The sequence below is a fragment of the Stenella coeruleoalba genome, assembly GCF_951394435.1.
Source record: "Stenella coeruleoalba genome assembly, chromosome: 11".
Taxonomy (NCBI): Eukaryota; Metazoa; Chordata; class Mammalia; order Artiodactyla; family Delphinidae; genus Stenella; species Stenella coeruleoalba.
Window position 1 is genome coordinate 64,126,103 of NC_137157.1, and position 16,149 is coordinate 64,142,251.

The 16,149-nt window shown below is 46.3% G+C and overlaps 1 protein-coding gene and 1 long non-coding RNA gene across 5 annotated transcripts in view; one reads left to right on the top strand and one right to left on the bottom strand.

Moving 5' to 3' along the window:
- The window catches only part of LOC307193750, a 96,367-nt gene that overhangs the window by 66,150 nt on the left and 14,068 nt on the right, over positions 1–16,149 (bottom strand). The gene's annotated exons all lie outside the window — the stretch shown is intronic.
- ZNF641 (zinc finger protein 641) lies at positions 2,110–15,389 on the top strand. Of its 4 annotated transcripts, none has more exons than XM_079936379.1 (6): positions 2,110–2,253; positions 4,921–5,129; positions 5,753–5,844; positions 7,034–7,163; positions 7,962–8,075; positions 8,945–15,389. In XM_079936379.1, the coding sequence occupies exons 2-6, from the start codon at positions 4,946–4,948 to the stop codon at positions 9,697–9,699; spliced, it is 1,275 nt and encodes a 424-aa protein (XP_079792505.1). In that variant the 5' UTR covers positions 2,110–2,253; positions 4,921–4,945; the 3' UTR covers positions 9,700–15,389. The 4 variants fall into 4 exon arrangements, with proteins under 4 accessions (XP_079792505.1, XP_079792503.1, XP_079792502.1 ...); XM_079936377.1 differs by having other exon boundaries at positions 2,130–2,253; positions 7,076–7,163; XM_079936376.1 differs by lacking the exon at positions 2,110–2,253 and adding an exon at positions 2,305–2,812.

Sequence of the window (16,149 nt, forward strand, 5' to 3'; positions counted from 1 at the left end):
AAGTGGTGCTGGGAAAACTGGACAGGTACATGTAAAAGTATGAGATTACCCAATAAAGATGTTAAAAAAAAAAAGTATGAGATTAGATCACTCCCTAACACCATACACAAAAATAAGCTCAAAATGGATTAAAGACCTAAATGTAAGGCCAGAAACTATCAAACTCTTAGAGGAAAACATAGGAAGAACACTCTATGACATAAATCACAGCAAAGATCCTTTTTGACCCACCTCCTCCTACAGAAATGGAAATAAAAACAAAAATAAACAATGAAACGTATGAAGCTTAATGAAACGTAAAAGCTTTTGCACAGCAAAGGAAACCATAAACAAGACCAAAAGACAGCCCTCAGAATGGGAGAAAATATTTTCAAATGAAGCAACTGACAAAGGATTAATTTCCAAAATTTACAAGCAGCTCATGCAGCTCAATAACAAAAAAACAAACAACCCAATCCAAAAATGGGCAGAATACCTAAATAGACATTTCTCCAAAGAAGATATACAGACTGCCAACAAACACATGAAAGAATGCTCAACATCATTAATCATTAGAGAAATGCAAATCAAAACTACAATGAGATACATCTCACACCAGTCAGAATGGCCATCATCAAAAAATCTAGAAACAATAAATGCTGGATAGGGTGTGGAGAAAAGGGAACACTTCTGCACTGCTGGTGGGAATGTGAATTGATACAACCACTATGGAGAACAGTATGGAGGTTCCTTAAAAAGCTACAAATAGAACTACCATATGACCCAGCAATCCCATTACTGGGCATATACCCTGAGAAAACCATAATTCAAAAAGAGTCATGTACCAAAATGTTCATTGCAGCTCTATTTACAATAGCCCAGAGATGGAAACAACCTAAGTGCCCATCATCAGATGAATGGATAAAGAAGATGTGGCACATATATACAATGGAATATTACTCAGCCATAAAAAGAAATGAAATCGAGCTATTTGTAATGAGGTGGATAGACCCAGAGTCTGTCACACAGAGTGAAGTAAGTCAGAAAGAGAAAGACAAATACGGTATGTTAACACATATATATGGAATTTAAGAAAAAAACGTCATGAAAAACCTAGGGGTAAGACAGGAATAAAGACACAGACGTACTGGAGAACGGACTTGAGGATATGAGGAGGTGGAAGGGTGAGCTGTGACAAAGCGCGAGAGAGGCATGGACATATATACAGTACCAAACGTAAGGTAGATAGCTAGTGGGAAGCAGCCGCATGGCACAGGGATATCAGCTCGGTGCTTTGTGACCGCCTGGAGGGGTGGGATAGGGAGGGTGGGAGGGAGGGAGATGCAAGAGGGAAGAGATATGGGAACATATGTATATGTATAACTGATTCACTTTGTTATAAAGCATAAATTAACACACCATTGTAAAGCAATTATACCCCAATAAAGATGTTAAAAAAATAAAGTATTAAAAAAAAAGTTGAAAGAAGTAGGTGAAGTGAATATCAACAATACATTTTAGCCGAACATATTCAAAATATTGCTTATTAGCTATTGTACATTTTGTTAATTAAGTCTTCTAAATCTGGTGTGTATGTTACAACACACCTCAATCCGGAGGCTGGTGGCTCCCGCAAATTGGACAATGCAGGCGCAAGGCCGACTTCAGACACACGTCTTGGTGAAGTCAACCTCGTTCAGAATTAGTGACTCCTCCTCAACGCTCTCTCCAGCCCCTTATCATCACCCTGGCTATCCTGAAACCTAGAAGGTGAGCTCCTTGAGGAATTCCAGACCGTTGTCTCGAGAAATCTCTCTCACATCGATCGTTGGCATGTGAGGATAGGTTGTTAAATGTCGAGGTAATTAATGAACCTGTGTGCAAAGGACCCCACGGGAGGCCGCGTGGCCAGGACGGAAGATGGTCAGTCAGGGAGAGGGCGGGGTCGAGCCGCCAAGGTCGGCCGGGATCCTGGCGCCTGGGCCCACGGCGTCCAGGGGCGTCGGGCGCCGAGATGCAGGTCCGGGCCGCCTGGGGGCCCTGGAGGCGCAGCCCGTCCCCCGCCCCGGCCCCCACGCCCCTCGGCGCCGCCGCGGCCGCCGAGCCCCGGAAGCGGGCGGGGATTTCCTGTGCCCGCCCCGCCCGCGCCCGCTGGGCCGCCGTCTCCGCCTGTCGCTGGCTCCGCGGCCGCCGGCTCCGAGGAAGCGAGGGCAGAGGGGAGGGGCAGGCGGCGTCCGGGAGGGAGGCACCGGGCCACAGGCCAAGACGACCGGGGTGAGTGGGGCCGGGCGGAGGGAGTCGCGGCTGGAGGGAGGGACGCCTGGCTTCCCGGGGCGGTGAGTGGGGCCGGTCACCCGTGGGGGCGGGGAGGAGGGTCGTCGCGGCCTCTGGGTCGCTGCCATTCTGGGGGGATGTGGGTCGGCCACACTGACACTCTGTGCTCGCCCCTCCCGTCTCCCCGTCCCCCCATCGTCGCTGTCAGGCCCCGCGGGTTCGCACCGCTGTCACCGCTCGCAGGTTACCCCGCGGCTCCTTTTTCTTCACTTGCTCATGCCCCAGTTCACGAGAAACCTGTTTTCTGACCTCACTTCCCCTGCTCCAGCTCTGCCTCTCTCGGGTTCTCTGAAATCTGACCCTCTCCAGGGGCACTGTGACAAGGAGGGCAGAAGCAACCTTACTCTGGAGCGGGCGCCCGTCCCGCCCACGCCCCGCCCGGGACAGGGGCCAGGCTTCTCTGACAGCGCGACTGTCCCTGTGTCCTTGGACTACTCATTTCGGTAGCATGGCCCTTTCTCTATCCAACAACACTTGCTGCAGAAACCAACTTCTGCAGGTGCTATGCCCCCCAGATATGTGAGGAAAAGGGGGAAGTGAAAGTCTTAGAACCCCGACTCCAGTAGGCCTGGGATCATCCTGGAGCCGGGAGAAACCAGGTTAGGGCTGACACCTTAACTGCCCAGATGCTGGCTCTGAGAGAGCAAATATTTTAGCAAATGCAGTTTGAGGACAAGTACCTGCCCCCTCCTTTGCTGATATTTCTGCTAGCACTTCCACAGGTTTTCTGTCAGTGGTCTGGAGAGGCTCACATCTGGCCTGTGAAAGAGGCTTCCTATCAAGGGACTCTGCTGCTGGAGAGATGGAGAAGTGGGTCTCAGAGGTGTCCAGATATTTACCTAGAGGTAAAGTCCTGAAAGAGGACTTTCAAACGGAGCTAGAGAATGAGGAAGACATCTGGTGAAGAGAGGGAATCCATGCTTTACATGTTAAAAGTTAAGTGAATACAGGGGCTGGAATTCAGAGGAAAAAGCTAAAATGGAACTTTTCCTTTATTGCTTTATTGGGAATTGTCCTTTCTCATGAGAATTCTCTGAAAAGGAAACCTTGTAAGCTGGGAATCAGTCCAGGATGCTCCCATGAGGCCCTGAGACATCTCTGGACTTCTGAGATGAAAGGGAAATTTGTTCCCTTCCTGTGCATTGAGCTTAGAGTTCCCACCTACCTCTTTTGTCGAAGACAAATAGGCAAGAAAATAAACAACTTGACAGTTGTCATTACCAATCCTGGGCTCCTGGATTCTTGCAAATGTTTTTGGGTGGATATGAGTGAGCCAGAACAGTTACCAAGGTTCTGACCTGTTTTTGGAAGACTTTCACTGGCTCTGACTGCTTGGGCAGTGAGTAAGAATCACAAAAATATGACGTTGCCAAGCAAAAAGGGACTCTTCACAGTCTCATAGGCTATTTCCCTGCTGTAAGGCAGGGAGACCGCTATCACAACACAACCTGTCCTGCTCCTAAGATGTCCAGAGCAAAAAGCCTTCAACCAGGTCCTATGCACTGCAGGATTATTAGGAATGTTTTTTTAATCTAACCTAAATCTCTTCTCTTGCAATCAAGAGAAGAGATCTACATAGAGATAGAAAACATCTCTTCTTATTCATTGGCAGCATCATTCATCAGCCTTCTTCCCTAGTCAAGAGAAGACTATGTCCACTGTTTTGAACTTTCCCCCAGTGTACATATTTCCCATCCCTTTCTTCACTTTTGTTTCTTCTGATGGAACACACTCTGGCTTGACCATACGCTTCTTTAAAATTGAGTACATTTTTATAATGAGATCTGACTGGTTCTATCCTGTGTCTCAGGTTCTTTCCTGTGTCTTAAATCACAGGGCTGTTAATTCACCCCAGGGTCATGTTAGCAGCACCTGCTTCCCCTTTTCTACCTAGTCCAAACCCTTTCTTTTTTTCTTTTCCCAATCAGACATTAGCTCCTCACTGACCAACAGTTTCTCTTATCTTTTAGGGTTGCTTTAGAGTCTTATACTTGCTTTCCAAGTTATTGATCTTTCTACCATATTTACTACCAGTTCTCATTTTCTGCAACAGAGTGACAAGTTATATGTCTGTCTGTTGAGGCTTGTCCTAAGTAAGGCACCATTTGGTACAGCCTCATAAAAAATACACCCTTTGACTAGGATTTCTACCTATAGTAATCATTTCATTCTAAACTAACTGATGAGAATGGGATTTGTGGCAGAAAATCTTATGTGTAATTACATCTGTTTTTGTTGAGTGCAAGTCTGTTTGCATCCTGTCCTGCATATTTCCAGATTGCTTACACTCAGTGGTTGAAATTTCCAGTTAAGTATTTTCAGTTGTTGAAATTAATTGATAGCTTTTGAATTTCCAGAATTGTTCTTTTTTTTTAAAATGAAGTTCTTCCAGCCCCAAAATAACCATTTGTGACTTTGCTATGTAGCACCTGCTCTTTTCTGGCTCAGCTTCAATTGATTGGAACACATCAAGCTTTTAAAGTTCATCTTTCATCAAGCTCCTCCTATCCAGTGTCATCTTTTATCCCTGGGCTGTTCTCCATAACTCCCTTAGGAATATCACCCCTTTCCATTTTCATGGGCGTAACTGATATGAATTTGTTCCAGGTCACAATTTGGGTTTGTAGCAAAGATGCTTTCAGAACAGACTGCAGCCTTGGGGACAGGATGGGAGTCAATGAGTGTTCAGCTGGATGGAGCAGAGCCCCAGGTGGAAAGGGGAAGCCAGGAGGAGGGGCCATGGAGGACAGCACCAGGGCCACTGGAGCACCTGTGCTGTGACCTTGAAGAGGAGCCACAGTCGCTTCAGGAGAAGGGTGAGAGCCCGGAGGGGGTGTGTGTGGGAAGCACAGTGCAGAGAATAGTCTTCTAATCTCTGTTGAAAAAGTAGAGTTAAAAATCCCCAAATCGCCATGGACTGACTGCACAGCATAGTCAGTACCAGGACTAGGTCACAGAAATATAAGGAACTTCTGGACTCTGGTCACAGAAATACTAATATAATGAACACCTGGATTCTGCAAACCATGTAACTGGGCTTCTCCCGTTTCTTGCATAATCACTCCCTCCACGTGCTACATGGTTAGTGGTAACAAATATGGGAGACAAAGGAAGTGACAGAAACACTGACTGCTGTTGGAAAACACACTCAGTAAAATGCACTTTACAAGATGAAAATTACATTCAAATAATATAAGTTCAAACCACAGCTAGTCGAGTAGAAATGGATGAGATAAATACTCTACTAACAACCACTCAGTACCCTTTCAGGATATTTTGAGGGAGGGTCTTTTCTACTACATTTATGCATTGGAGTCTTACCAATGGGTATAAATATAGAAAAAAAAAGTGACCCTTAAGCCCCTCTAAAATAGGGCCCAGGCTCTAACTGGGAAAGATGGATGCCCCATGTCTAATGGTTCCTCTCTCCCCTCACCAGCTCAGTCGGCTCCCTGGGTTCCTGCCATTCCCCAGGAAGGGAGCACTGGAGATTGGGAGATGGCAGCTGCACTGCTTGCAGCTGGATCACAGGTGGGCTGTGTTCTTCCTTTGGCCTCTCTCAGGGTTTTCTCAACGCTGCCTTTCTACAGCCTTTGCATCATTCCATTGATTTGTCATTTCACATGACCACTAATGGTATGTCCATTTTATGTCTGAACAGATTCTGTCCCTTTCCAAGGGGCTCATAATACCCTTTTAAAAAATGAATGGAGGCATGATGAGAAGAAGGGAATTCCTAGAGGTTAGGTGTTTTTTTTTTTTTTTAATGGATGGCTGTGCTATCCACAGGGGGAATTTAAGAATAATTCATTAATGTCCTTTAAGAAATGAATCTGGAAATATTAGGAAAAGAGGACCTGAAGGAAGCTTAGAAGAACATAAAGTAGACAGGATTGGGTGGATGATAGAGCATTTATGGAAAAGAATAGAAGATAGAAAAATGTAAAAAGGGGCAGAGCCAGAGAGAGAAAACAGGTTTAGACTCAGAAGGCAAGGGGAGAGCCGTGGGAAGACAGTAATAATAGTAGTAGTAGTATCCATACTCCCAAAGTGCTTACCATGCTTGCTGTTCTCTGAGTGCTTTATGTATATTAATTCATTTTACCCTGAGAGAAACTCAGTTATCCCCATTTTACAGATGAGAAAATTGGACAGGAAAAGATTAAGGCACTTGTGTAAGGTCATACTGCTAATAAGTGGCAGAGCTAGGAGTCATTTGGCTCCAGAATCTGGGCTCCTAACTGCCACACTATGCTGCCTTAAAAGACAAGGATATGGCATAATAGGGGAAGGGGGCAAGAAAGAATATTTTCTCTATATTCTTTTGTGCTGATAGGAAAGGAAAGGTCAAGTGGAGAAAGGAGGAGCTAGGACACAATTTCTACAAGGAAAAGAATAAGGCCGGTGAGAAGAGACTGGGCAGACACCTGTAACTAAACAGAGGGACCAAAGAGTTTGTGGTGCCTCCAACTTCTCATGGTCCCAATTTGGGAAAATCCTCTACAGCCGTTTTCCTCACTCATTCACAGACCATTACCTTTACCCCTTTCCTCATTTCCTCTTCACCAAAACCATGTGCCCTGCCCAGGGACCTCTGGGCAGTTCTTTTTCTAGACACTCTCTTGCCCTCTCCCCTCTACTACTACCTCAGCCTTTTATACTGAGAACCCATTTCCCTTAAGGAACAGCTGCTGACAGATGATGCTACATTTTGTTTCAGGGCCTGGTAACCATCAAGGATGTGTCACTGTGTTTCTCTCAGGAGGAGTGGCGGAGCCTGGACCCTTCTCAGACAGACTTTTATGGAGAATACGTCATGCAGGAAAACTGTGGGATAGTAGTCTCTCTAAGTAAGCATGACCTTCCCCAGCCACTAAATGACTGTGCTCTGGGAGAATGGAGTCGTCTGCTCCAGGGCTGTTGGAGAGCGTCTATTTGGGGTTCTTTTCTAGGCAGAGAATCTGTCTAAGCTTCCACTAGAGAAAGAATGCTAGAGTTAATTCAAAGGGAATGGAAGTAAAGTGTCATATTTTTAAAAACAACAAAATGATGTGAATTATTAGAGAAGAGAACTTTAGGCTCTTCTTGGTTGGGAATTGGGAGGTTCTTTCAAAGCAGAGAGAAGGACATCTAAGAGATGGAACTGAGTCCTTGGAAACTCAGAAACCACCTAGGGAAAGATGGGAGTGTAGGTGGTGAGACAGCTGCAGTAGGGCTAATTAAGTGAAGTTATGACCAGAAAAGACAGTGGGACTGGAAGTATTTGAAATTTGAGTGGAAGAGAGCACTCATTGGGAAGAAAGTATGATTTTCTGAAAGAAAGAAGAGGGACTGAACAGAAACGGGAGGGGGGAAGAGGGAAAGGCTTGTATCTGGCCTTCTATCTTTTCATGTTTTAATATTTCTCTGCTGATGTGGTTGCGCTGTGTCTTAGCTGCGGCACACGGGATCTAGTTCCCTGACCAGGGATCGAACCGGGGCCCCCTGCCTTGGGAGCATGGAGTCTTAACCGCTGTACCACCAGGGAAGTCCCCTGGCCTTTCTTTTATCTATAGAGTTCCAGGGAATAATCTAGGAAACAGCTTTTTTCAGAAATGAGAATTACGGTTGAACTAATTGACATCTCTGTTTTCCTTTCCCATGGGCAGGATTTCCAATTCCCAAACTGGACATGCTTTCTCAACTAGAAGGAGGGGAAGAGCAATGGGTTCCTGACCCCCAGGACTTAGAAGAGAGGGACATTCTGAAGGTCACATATACAGGTAATGACGTAGAACACACTCAGCCACGGCCTTCACCCCTTTTGGAGTTTCATCATTACACGGCCCTCTAATCCGTCCTCTGCCTCAGAGAGTTACAGTACTGAAAGGTTTAGAGATCTTTTTCTTCAAAAGCAAGACGGTGTAACACAGTGGTTTAGAGGGCAGGCTCTGGAGCTAAACTTTGTGGATCTGAATCCAGGACCATACCTGTGGAACCTTGGAAAAGTAATTAACTTATCTTTGGGTTCCTCATCTATAAATTATCGTGAGATTTAAATATGTAACCATAGTAGAACAGTACCAGCCACATAATAAGCACTCAGTAAATGTTAATTGTTGTGGTTGTTCAACCTGCCACCCATTGTGGAAATGCCTTCCACAGCGTCTCTAGTGCTGACAGGTGGTCACCCAGCCAGTGATGATTGTAGCACGTTTCTTAACTCTCTCCATCTATGCTTAGGCAGGAAGATGGTGATTAATAGTTTTTTTTTAAGTGCTAAATAAATAACAGTAATAAATAAGTAACAACAATAGCATAGACCATTTACTAGTGCTTACTATATGCAGGCACTATCTGTCTTATAACATCTATCTTATAATGATTCCCATTTTACAGAAGAAGAAATGAAAGCCTACAGAAGTTAAGTGGGAAAGCTGAGATTCGAAATTGGGTATCTGTCTCCTAAGCCTAGGCTTTTAACCTCTGTACCTCTTGCACTGTCTTATACAACATTAAAATCTGTTCTCTCAGCCTTTATGGGGTGAGGTTTAGGCCCTAATAGGCATCATACAACCTCACCTCTGACTCAGGTCCTGGGGTACTCCCTTGTGACTCCCCTCTTGGGGTCGGTATTTTCCCTTTTCCACAGGAGATGGAAGTGAGCACGAAGGGGATACCCCTGAACTAGAAGCAGAACCTCCCAGAATGTTATCTAGTGTGTCTGAAGATACCGTTCTCTGGAACCCAGAGCAGGATGAGAGCTGGGATTCCATGCCCAGGAGCTCCAGAGGCATGCTCCTTGGCCCACCATTTCTTCAGGAAGATAGCTTCTCAAACCTTCTGTGTAGCACAGAAATGGATTCCCTGTTAAGACCGCACACGTGCCCCCAGTGTGGGAAACAGTTTGTGTGGGGCTCCCACCTTGCCAGGCACCAGCAAACACACACTGGGGAGAGGCCCTACAGCTGCCTCAAGTGTGAGAAGAGCTTTGGGAGAAGACATCACCTGATCCGACACCAGAAAACCCACCTACATGACAAACCCAGCAAGTGCTCTGAGTGTGGCAAGAATTTCCGATGCAACTCCCATCTGGCCAGCCACCAGAGAGTACATGCAGAAGGCAAGTCCTGCAAGGGCCAAGAGGTTGGAGAGAGCCCTGGGGCTCGGAAGCGGCAGCGCGCTCCCCCAGTGCCGAAGTGCCACGTGTGCACTGAGTGTGGGAAGAGCTTTGGCCGACGGCACCACCTCGTGAGACACTGGCTGACGCACACCGGGGAGAAGCCCTTCCAGTGCCCGCGCTGTGAGAAGAGCTTCGGCCGTAAACATCACCTGGACAGGCACCTGCTGACCCACCAGGGACAGAGTCCCCGGAGCAGCTGGGACAGAGGGACATCTGTCTTTTAAAATCTGTTTCTGTTGCAGCTGTGGTCACATCTTTCAACCGGTGCTACCAGGAGTCTCTGCCAGAGCTGACCCTCTCCTGCACCCCCGTGGCCAGAGTCATGAGTCCCAGTCCATCCCTAGAAAGATGAGGTTCCAGCATTGGCCAGAGTATTTCTCACCAGTTCTATGAGATGCCACATAAAGTAGAGTTCTTTGGGCAAAACTTTTGGGAAACAGTGCCTACTGCATGGGCTGATATTCAGCCTGAGCCCATTCTCCAGGGTACAGTGGTACCAGCAGTTTTTGGCTAAGGCCCAAACTGCTTGGATTGGTTGGTTGGAGCTTATGCCATACCAGTCATTAAATATTTTGAGTATCACCCTTCCGTAACATAACTATTCTCTCTCTCTCTCTCTCTCTCTCTTTCTCTTTCTCTCTCTCTCTATATCTATATCTATCTATCTATATATATACATATATATATATATATATATGAAGAGAAAGACCATATTGGCATATTAAAGGCTCTGAAAATTTATGCAGTAGAGCAAATGGTTAAGCCTCTTTTAATGCAGTGTTTCCTAAATTTATTTGACTTCAGTATCCTTTTTATCTCACATCCCACAGAACTGGTGACTCCATGAAACATACTGGTGAACACTGGGTTAGAGAGTAACGAGGAAACAGGAAAGAGATAGTGATCAGGCACCCAGAGTCCCCTTTTTTATCCAGATGAAAGCTGAGGGGCCGACCTTCTTATTGTGTGGGCCCATCATCCTTACACCGATCATCTGAACATACATCCACACCTCTCACCCAACCTGCTGAAAAACAGAAACAATAACCTTCTCACCCCTATTCCTGCTCCCTTCACCCTGCGTATACATATATCCAGCTGAGAGACCACACTACAGTGCTAAGAGGTGGACCTTATACCCCCAAGTAACCCAGGCCCACACAGAAGAAAAATACTTTATCCCCTTGAACAGACCCCTTTCCTCTTGACGGTGTCTTTATGTGTCTGTGTATCTGTGTGCAGGGTCTTTGAAGAGAGCATGCAAAGTGCAAACTGTATAAGCTAGATGTTCTAGGGGCTGTGTTCTGGGGATGAGGGTAGTGGGGATTGTAAGGATTTTTTTGTTTTGTTTCAAGATAGTAAGTAAGCTGAGTGATCAAGGGAGCCCTAGTGGAAAGGGTTAAGTTGTGGGAGTTGAGATATAAAGCCTTCCCCAGTATCACTGAGATCAAGACAACTGTGGATATTTAAGTCTAGGTCTGAATCTCTGGGCCACAGATTCTTTTTGCCAAAGTGGAGAGAGAAAGAGACATCCTCAGTGAGGTGAGCTGTTTCTTAATTGATTTTAAGCAAGGTACATATAGAAGCTTTGTGCTTAGTGGATTTTTTGGTCTTGTTTGAAGTGCTGCGAAATTAAGGCAGGAGTCACAGTGCCTGCAGGTTGTTATCATCACTCTTGTTTGACCTTGACTGCCTCATCAAGGGGGCAGAGTTATTCTTGTGGATCTCATTCCCCTAAACAGAACTTTAGGGGAAATGGCTGTGGCTTAGCTATTCAGCTGATGCAGGGTAATGAGCTTTCTGGTTGATTTTCCTCCCAATTCTGGAAAGGTGTCTGCACTAAGACTCTTAACTCCAGAACTTGCATAAGTATTCTAGCATCCATTAGTTGATGAGTTGGTCATTGTTTCTCTTTGTTGATGATGTGTTAATACCAATCTTATCATTTAAAAATTACCTTGTATGTAAGAACAGTTTGGGGTTAGGGAGGGAGAAAAGCAAAGAGGATGGAAGTGGGATATTTTCTCTTTAATGCTTAGATTCCGGTTTTTCCTTAACACACGTTTCTCAACCACAGTTGGTGGAATTAACCAGAGAGGCAAGAGGAAGTTAGCTGCAACAGTCTAGTTTAATGACTGTTCCACTTGCTTAGGAAAAACTGGGTGAATCATAGCTCCTTAGAGTCCTGGGCCCAAATGGAGCCAAAAATAGGGTCATTTTGCTCACTGGGCTTCTTAGAGTGGATATGACTTGAGCAACCCAGCCCCTACCTCCCTTCTACTCAGAGCAACCTTCCCTCTTTGCCCAGAATGTACTTCTCTTGCTTATGTTCCTATGAATAGAGCAAAGTGGCCAGCCCTTTGTAAGGCATCCTTGTCCCAGGTCCTCAGAGACAGGAGCATTTTAGGATCAGTATTAGGAGATGCCCCAGGGCACAGGAAAATATTGGGTTCCACTGGCAAAACTGGACTATGCCATTTCTTTTACCCTCCCACTATGCCTCATTCATTAATACACATCAGCTCTTTGTGAGCAATGGTTCAGTACCTGTTTTGGATCACAGGCCCTTTTGAGAATCTGATAAAAACCAGAAACTCACTTTTGAGGAAAAAAAGATCTTAGTAATTCACTTAGTTTTGCATACACATTTAACAGGTTCAGAGCTCATCCATGGAGTCACTAAACAGGGGTCACAGAAAGGGAGTCACCCTGACCCAATATGGTCATTATATATTTGTGTCAAGAATTACAAGGCAAGGATCACTAAACATTTTAAGGACTAAGATACCAGAGGCAATAGGATATAAGGAGTGTCTAGTCTTTAATGACTTGAAGGGTAGTGCTTACATTCTACTCTATGTTTTTTAAAAAATTCATATGACATGCTGACAAATCCAGCTCCTCACGAACCTTGTTTTAAAGACTTGTATGAGGTGACTGTCCGTACCATCGGATCATGCCTCTTAACGACCAGGTGTTAACCTCCAGCCTTTGATCTGTTTTAGTAATTGTAAGGTGAGAAAGTGAAGCCCCCAAAGTGTAGGTGCACTCATAGCACCCAACTGAAAGGCAGCATGGCGTCTAAGGGCATTCTGCAGAAGGGGCATCCCTTTAGGTCATTTCTGCTGTACTGCTGTCTTCTCTACCTCTGTCCAACACCACTTCCCTTGGACGAAAAATAAAATAAGCAACAGCCATCAGCTGGGCAAAGAGATTTGAGTGGTTTTTCCCACAGGGAACACTCCCATCTTCCTCCCAACTGCCTCTGTCACATGTCTACCCTATCCTATCCCCTTTAAATAAAAAATATCTCCGTGTTCTCTCTGAGCAAAATGTAAAATAGGGAAGTCCATCTTTAGGGACCTGTCACCTTTTTCCCTCTGTGTGGTGCCTCTACCCTATTCAGAGCCCAAGTATCCTTGCCTTTCCACCCCATCAGAGTATCTCTGCAAAGAATCCCTTACAATGGAGATTGTAACCAAAGGGTTAGCTTTCTCAGAACTATCTACATTTTAAACTGTAGTTCTGATAGTGGAAGTGGAAAAGGGAAAAGATTTTCCCTTGTTAAAGTGATGTTACGCCTTCAGGGAGCAAAGGGGTGATGACTGGGGACAAAATCCTCCCTTTTCCAGCACTCCTACAGTCAAACCACTGTTTCCTATTTCCATCAAGGGCAAGGTGAGCCCTGACTCAGAACCAGAGGTTCCAGAAGACAAGTTCTTTCCATCTCTGTTCAGTTGAGTACACTGGATGGGGGTGAGTGGGGTTGGGCAACAACGGAAAAGTGAAATCTATTCCCTTAGGCCCCTTAGAGATCCTGAGATGGCAAAGTTTACTTCTATTCCTCAGAGTGCTGTACTAGGCCATGGATCTCAAAATGCAATCTTCGGACCAGAAGCATCAATATCACCTGAAACTTGTCTTAGAAATGCAAATTCTCACCCTGGACAAACTGAATCAGAAACTTTGGGGATGGAACCCAGGAATCGGTCTTTTAACATGCCTTTTAACCAGGGTATTTGATGTAGGCTTAAGTTTAAGAACCACTGGCTAGGAGATTCAAATTCCATTTTAATCAGTGGTTCCTCACCGTCTTCAAATAGGGAGAGATGGAATCTTCACACCCCTGTTCTCAGATTTATTTTCTGCAAAATCCTAGGCTAGTTGCTCCTCAGTTCAATTCCTCTCGAGTCCCAAGTTATTCCCCCACCCTTAAGTCAGTGAAAGAACTGGGTTAGTCACCAATTTCAGAAACTGTGGTGGGGTAACTACCAAGCTGTTGTAATTGGTTGGGGCTGGAGCTTCTTAAATGGGTATTGAGAATTCATGGGTCTAGAAATCTGAAAAGACAAAAAGGAGCAGACACCTCAAAGAAGGTAAATCCAATGTAAAACCGAAAAATCCAAAGAAATGGTCCTCCTTTGTTAGTTATCTGGTCCTTTTTCAGGCCTAATAAGTTGCCCTGGAGGTAGGCGGGGTGGGCATTTAGCACAAAGGTAGGGAGTAAGGCCATCTGTCCCAAGCCCCTAAGGACCCACGTATTCCTACCCCACAATTGCACTGGAGACCAATAAGGGGCCATGCAGAGGATTCCTAACCATGATTTGGCCAACCCAAATCATGGGCAAGGGCAGCAGGAGTATTAGAGAGCCCCCAGGACATAAGAGGAAACCAGGGTCATTTAGTAAGATATGACACAAGCAAGATTTGAACCTAGACTCTGTTTACTAGGTAGAGGTTGTAACCAATTAAGCCATGGTACCTATGTCAAAACTGCTTCCTCCTGCTTTGAAGATTCTGTCCAGTTCAGGCTACAGGAAGGGATCTGTCTTGCAGGCCCTGGCCCTGATACCTCCTCCACCCCCTCTCCTAGACATACCCATGAAGATAGTTGCAAACCTGCCACCTCTGTGGGGCTCTGCAGCGTCAGAAGGTTAGAGTGAACCCAGGTTTCTTTAGGGGAGGCAATCAACCCCTGTCTCCTAAGGCAGAGAAGGGTGGCTACAGCTTTCTTCAATTCCAGGCCTCAGGCTCTCCCTCTCTCCTTTCCTGCCACAGCCTCCATCCAGTAAGCAGAGCTCTTCCTCCACTCTTCACTCCCACTTCTGTTTTTCAGTTGGTTTGGTTTGGTTTGGCTTTCTGTTTTGTTTTGCCTGGGGAATGCCACACCTTTCCAAGGGTATTTGTTCTTCCCAATTCCTCTCCTTCTTCCATTATAGTTTCTCACTTCACGTTTCTAGCCAATTCCATTCCATCGTGAGCCCACTTGCTACCTGTCCCTCTGCCTATTGTCGCGTTTCTTTTCTGTCATCTTCAAGCCTAAGTAGAGTCCATTGCTCCTATTTCCCACTTTCTTCCCTCAGATTCTTGGCTTGGCTGTAGCATCTCAGCTGCCATCTCCCCACTCTACCTCTCTCTCTCATACACATCTCCGCACATCTGGGCTTGGCCAAGGTTGCCTGTACTGCCAAATCCAGGCTCTTTACTCCCTCCCTACAGGCTCTTCTGCCCTTGATGAAGTTTCCATTTTTGGCGTGCTTACTACGCCCCAGGCACTGGCTGTCCCAGGCCTGGGAGACTGAGTATGGTGATGGCCCCTGTACTTAGCATGTTCCTCAGCCGACCCCTCCACTGCCACCACTTTCCTGCCACACCTCAGGACACTGTGCGCCAAGGGACCCTCTTCCAGGCAACTCTGGGGGTGTATGCCCACTGGCCATCCAGCCCAACAGCCTAGTGCCTGCCAGATTTCTAGCTATTGTCTGACTTGGTTCCCTCTGATGGACAGTGAACTTCCCATTGATTACCCAACCAGGGACCTTCATCTGTATCTTTAGAGATCTATAATACAGTATGATCCCTGTCAGTTGAATAAAGGATGTATTGGCTGTGTCGCTGACTTCCTTTCTCCATCCTCTCCTCTCCCTTCCATTCTCAGCTCTTCTCTCCTGATAAAAAGGCTGCAGCAGAGTGGGAAACACCAGATGGCTCCAGGGGGAGTCACGCAGCCATGCAGGAGCCCCCTCGCTGCCCCTCCCAAAACACACACCTCAAGATACCACAAGTTAGGTCTCCCCACCTCCCTCCTAGTGTCTTGGCTCCCAGATGTCACTCCCAACAGCTAGGGAGGCAACCCATTCTGGAGCCTCAGGGAGCAGAGTGCTGAGCAGGCCGGGCCAAGGGTGAGCTGAGTGAGGGCCTAGCACATGAATTTAAGGACGCCTTCCATCTCAGGGTCGTTTAAGGGCTGATCCACTCTTGAGAGACCCTTAGAGTGCTGAGCCTGAGTCTGGAGCCTGAGGTGGTGGTGGTGACTGAACTGACCCCCTAGACAAATTTGCAATTATTGGAGGTTTGGGGGGAGCCAGAGGAAACCTGCACAGATGGGGTTAGACAGGAACTGGGTCCACCAGATGCATTCACCTTTGAGGGTGAAGAGGATGGGCATCTGGTAGAGGGTATCAAGAGGACAGGGTAAGAAACAGTGTGGGGAAGAAACATGGAAACCTGGCCTGGGTAAAACCACCATCCTGTGACCCACTGACATGGCCTCTCACCCATGGAGCTTCACTGGGGTGGGGAGAGGGAATCACTTTGCAGGCATTGGGTGCAGCCCAAAGGCTTTGCTCTTCTTCATGGGAGTTGCCTTCAAGAGCTTCAGTCCTACTGCTTAG

Coding starts and splice junctions, on each gene's coding strand:
- ZNF641 (XM_079936379.1), top strand. CDS start 4,946: ATGCTTTCAGAACAGACTGCAGCCTTGGGGACAGGATGGGAGTCAATG. Junction 5,845..7,033: donor TGCTTGCAGCTGGATCACAG/GTGGGCTGTGTT, acceptor ATTTTGTTTCAG/GGCCTGGTAACCATCAAGGA. Junction 7,164..7,961: donor TGGGATAGTAGTCTCTCTAA/GTAAGCATGACC, acceptor TCCCATGGGCAG/GATTTCCAATTCCCAAACTG.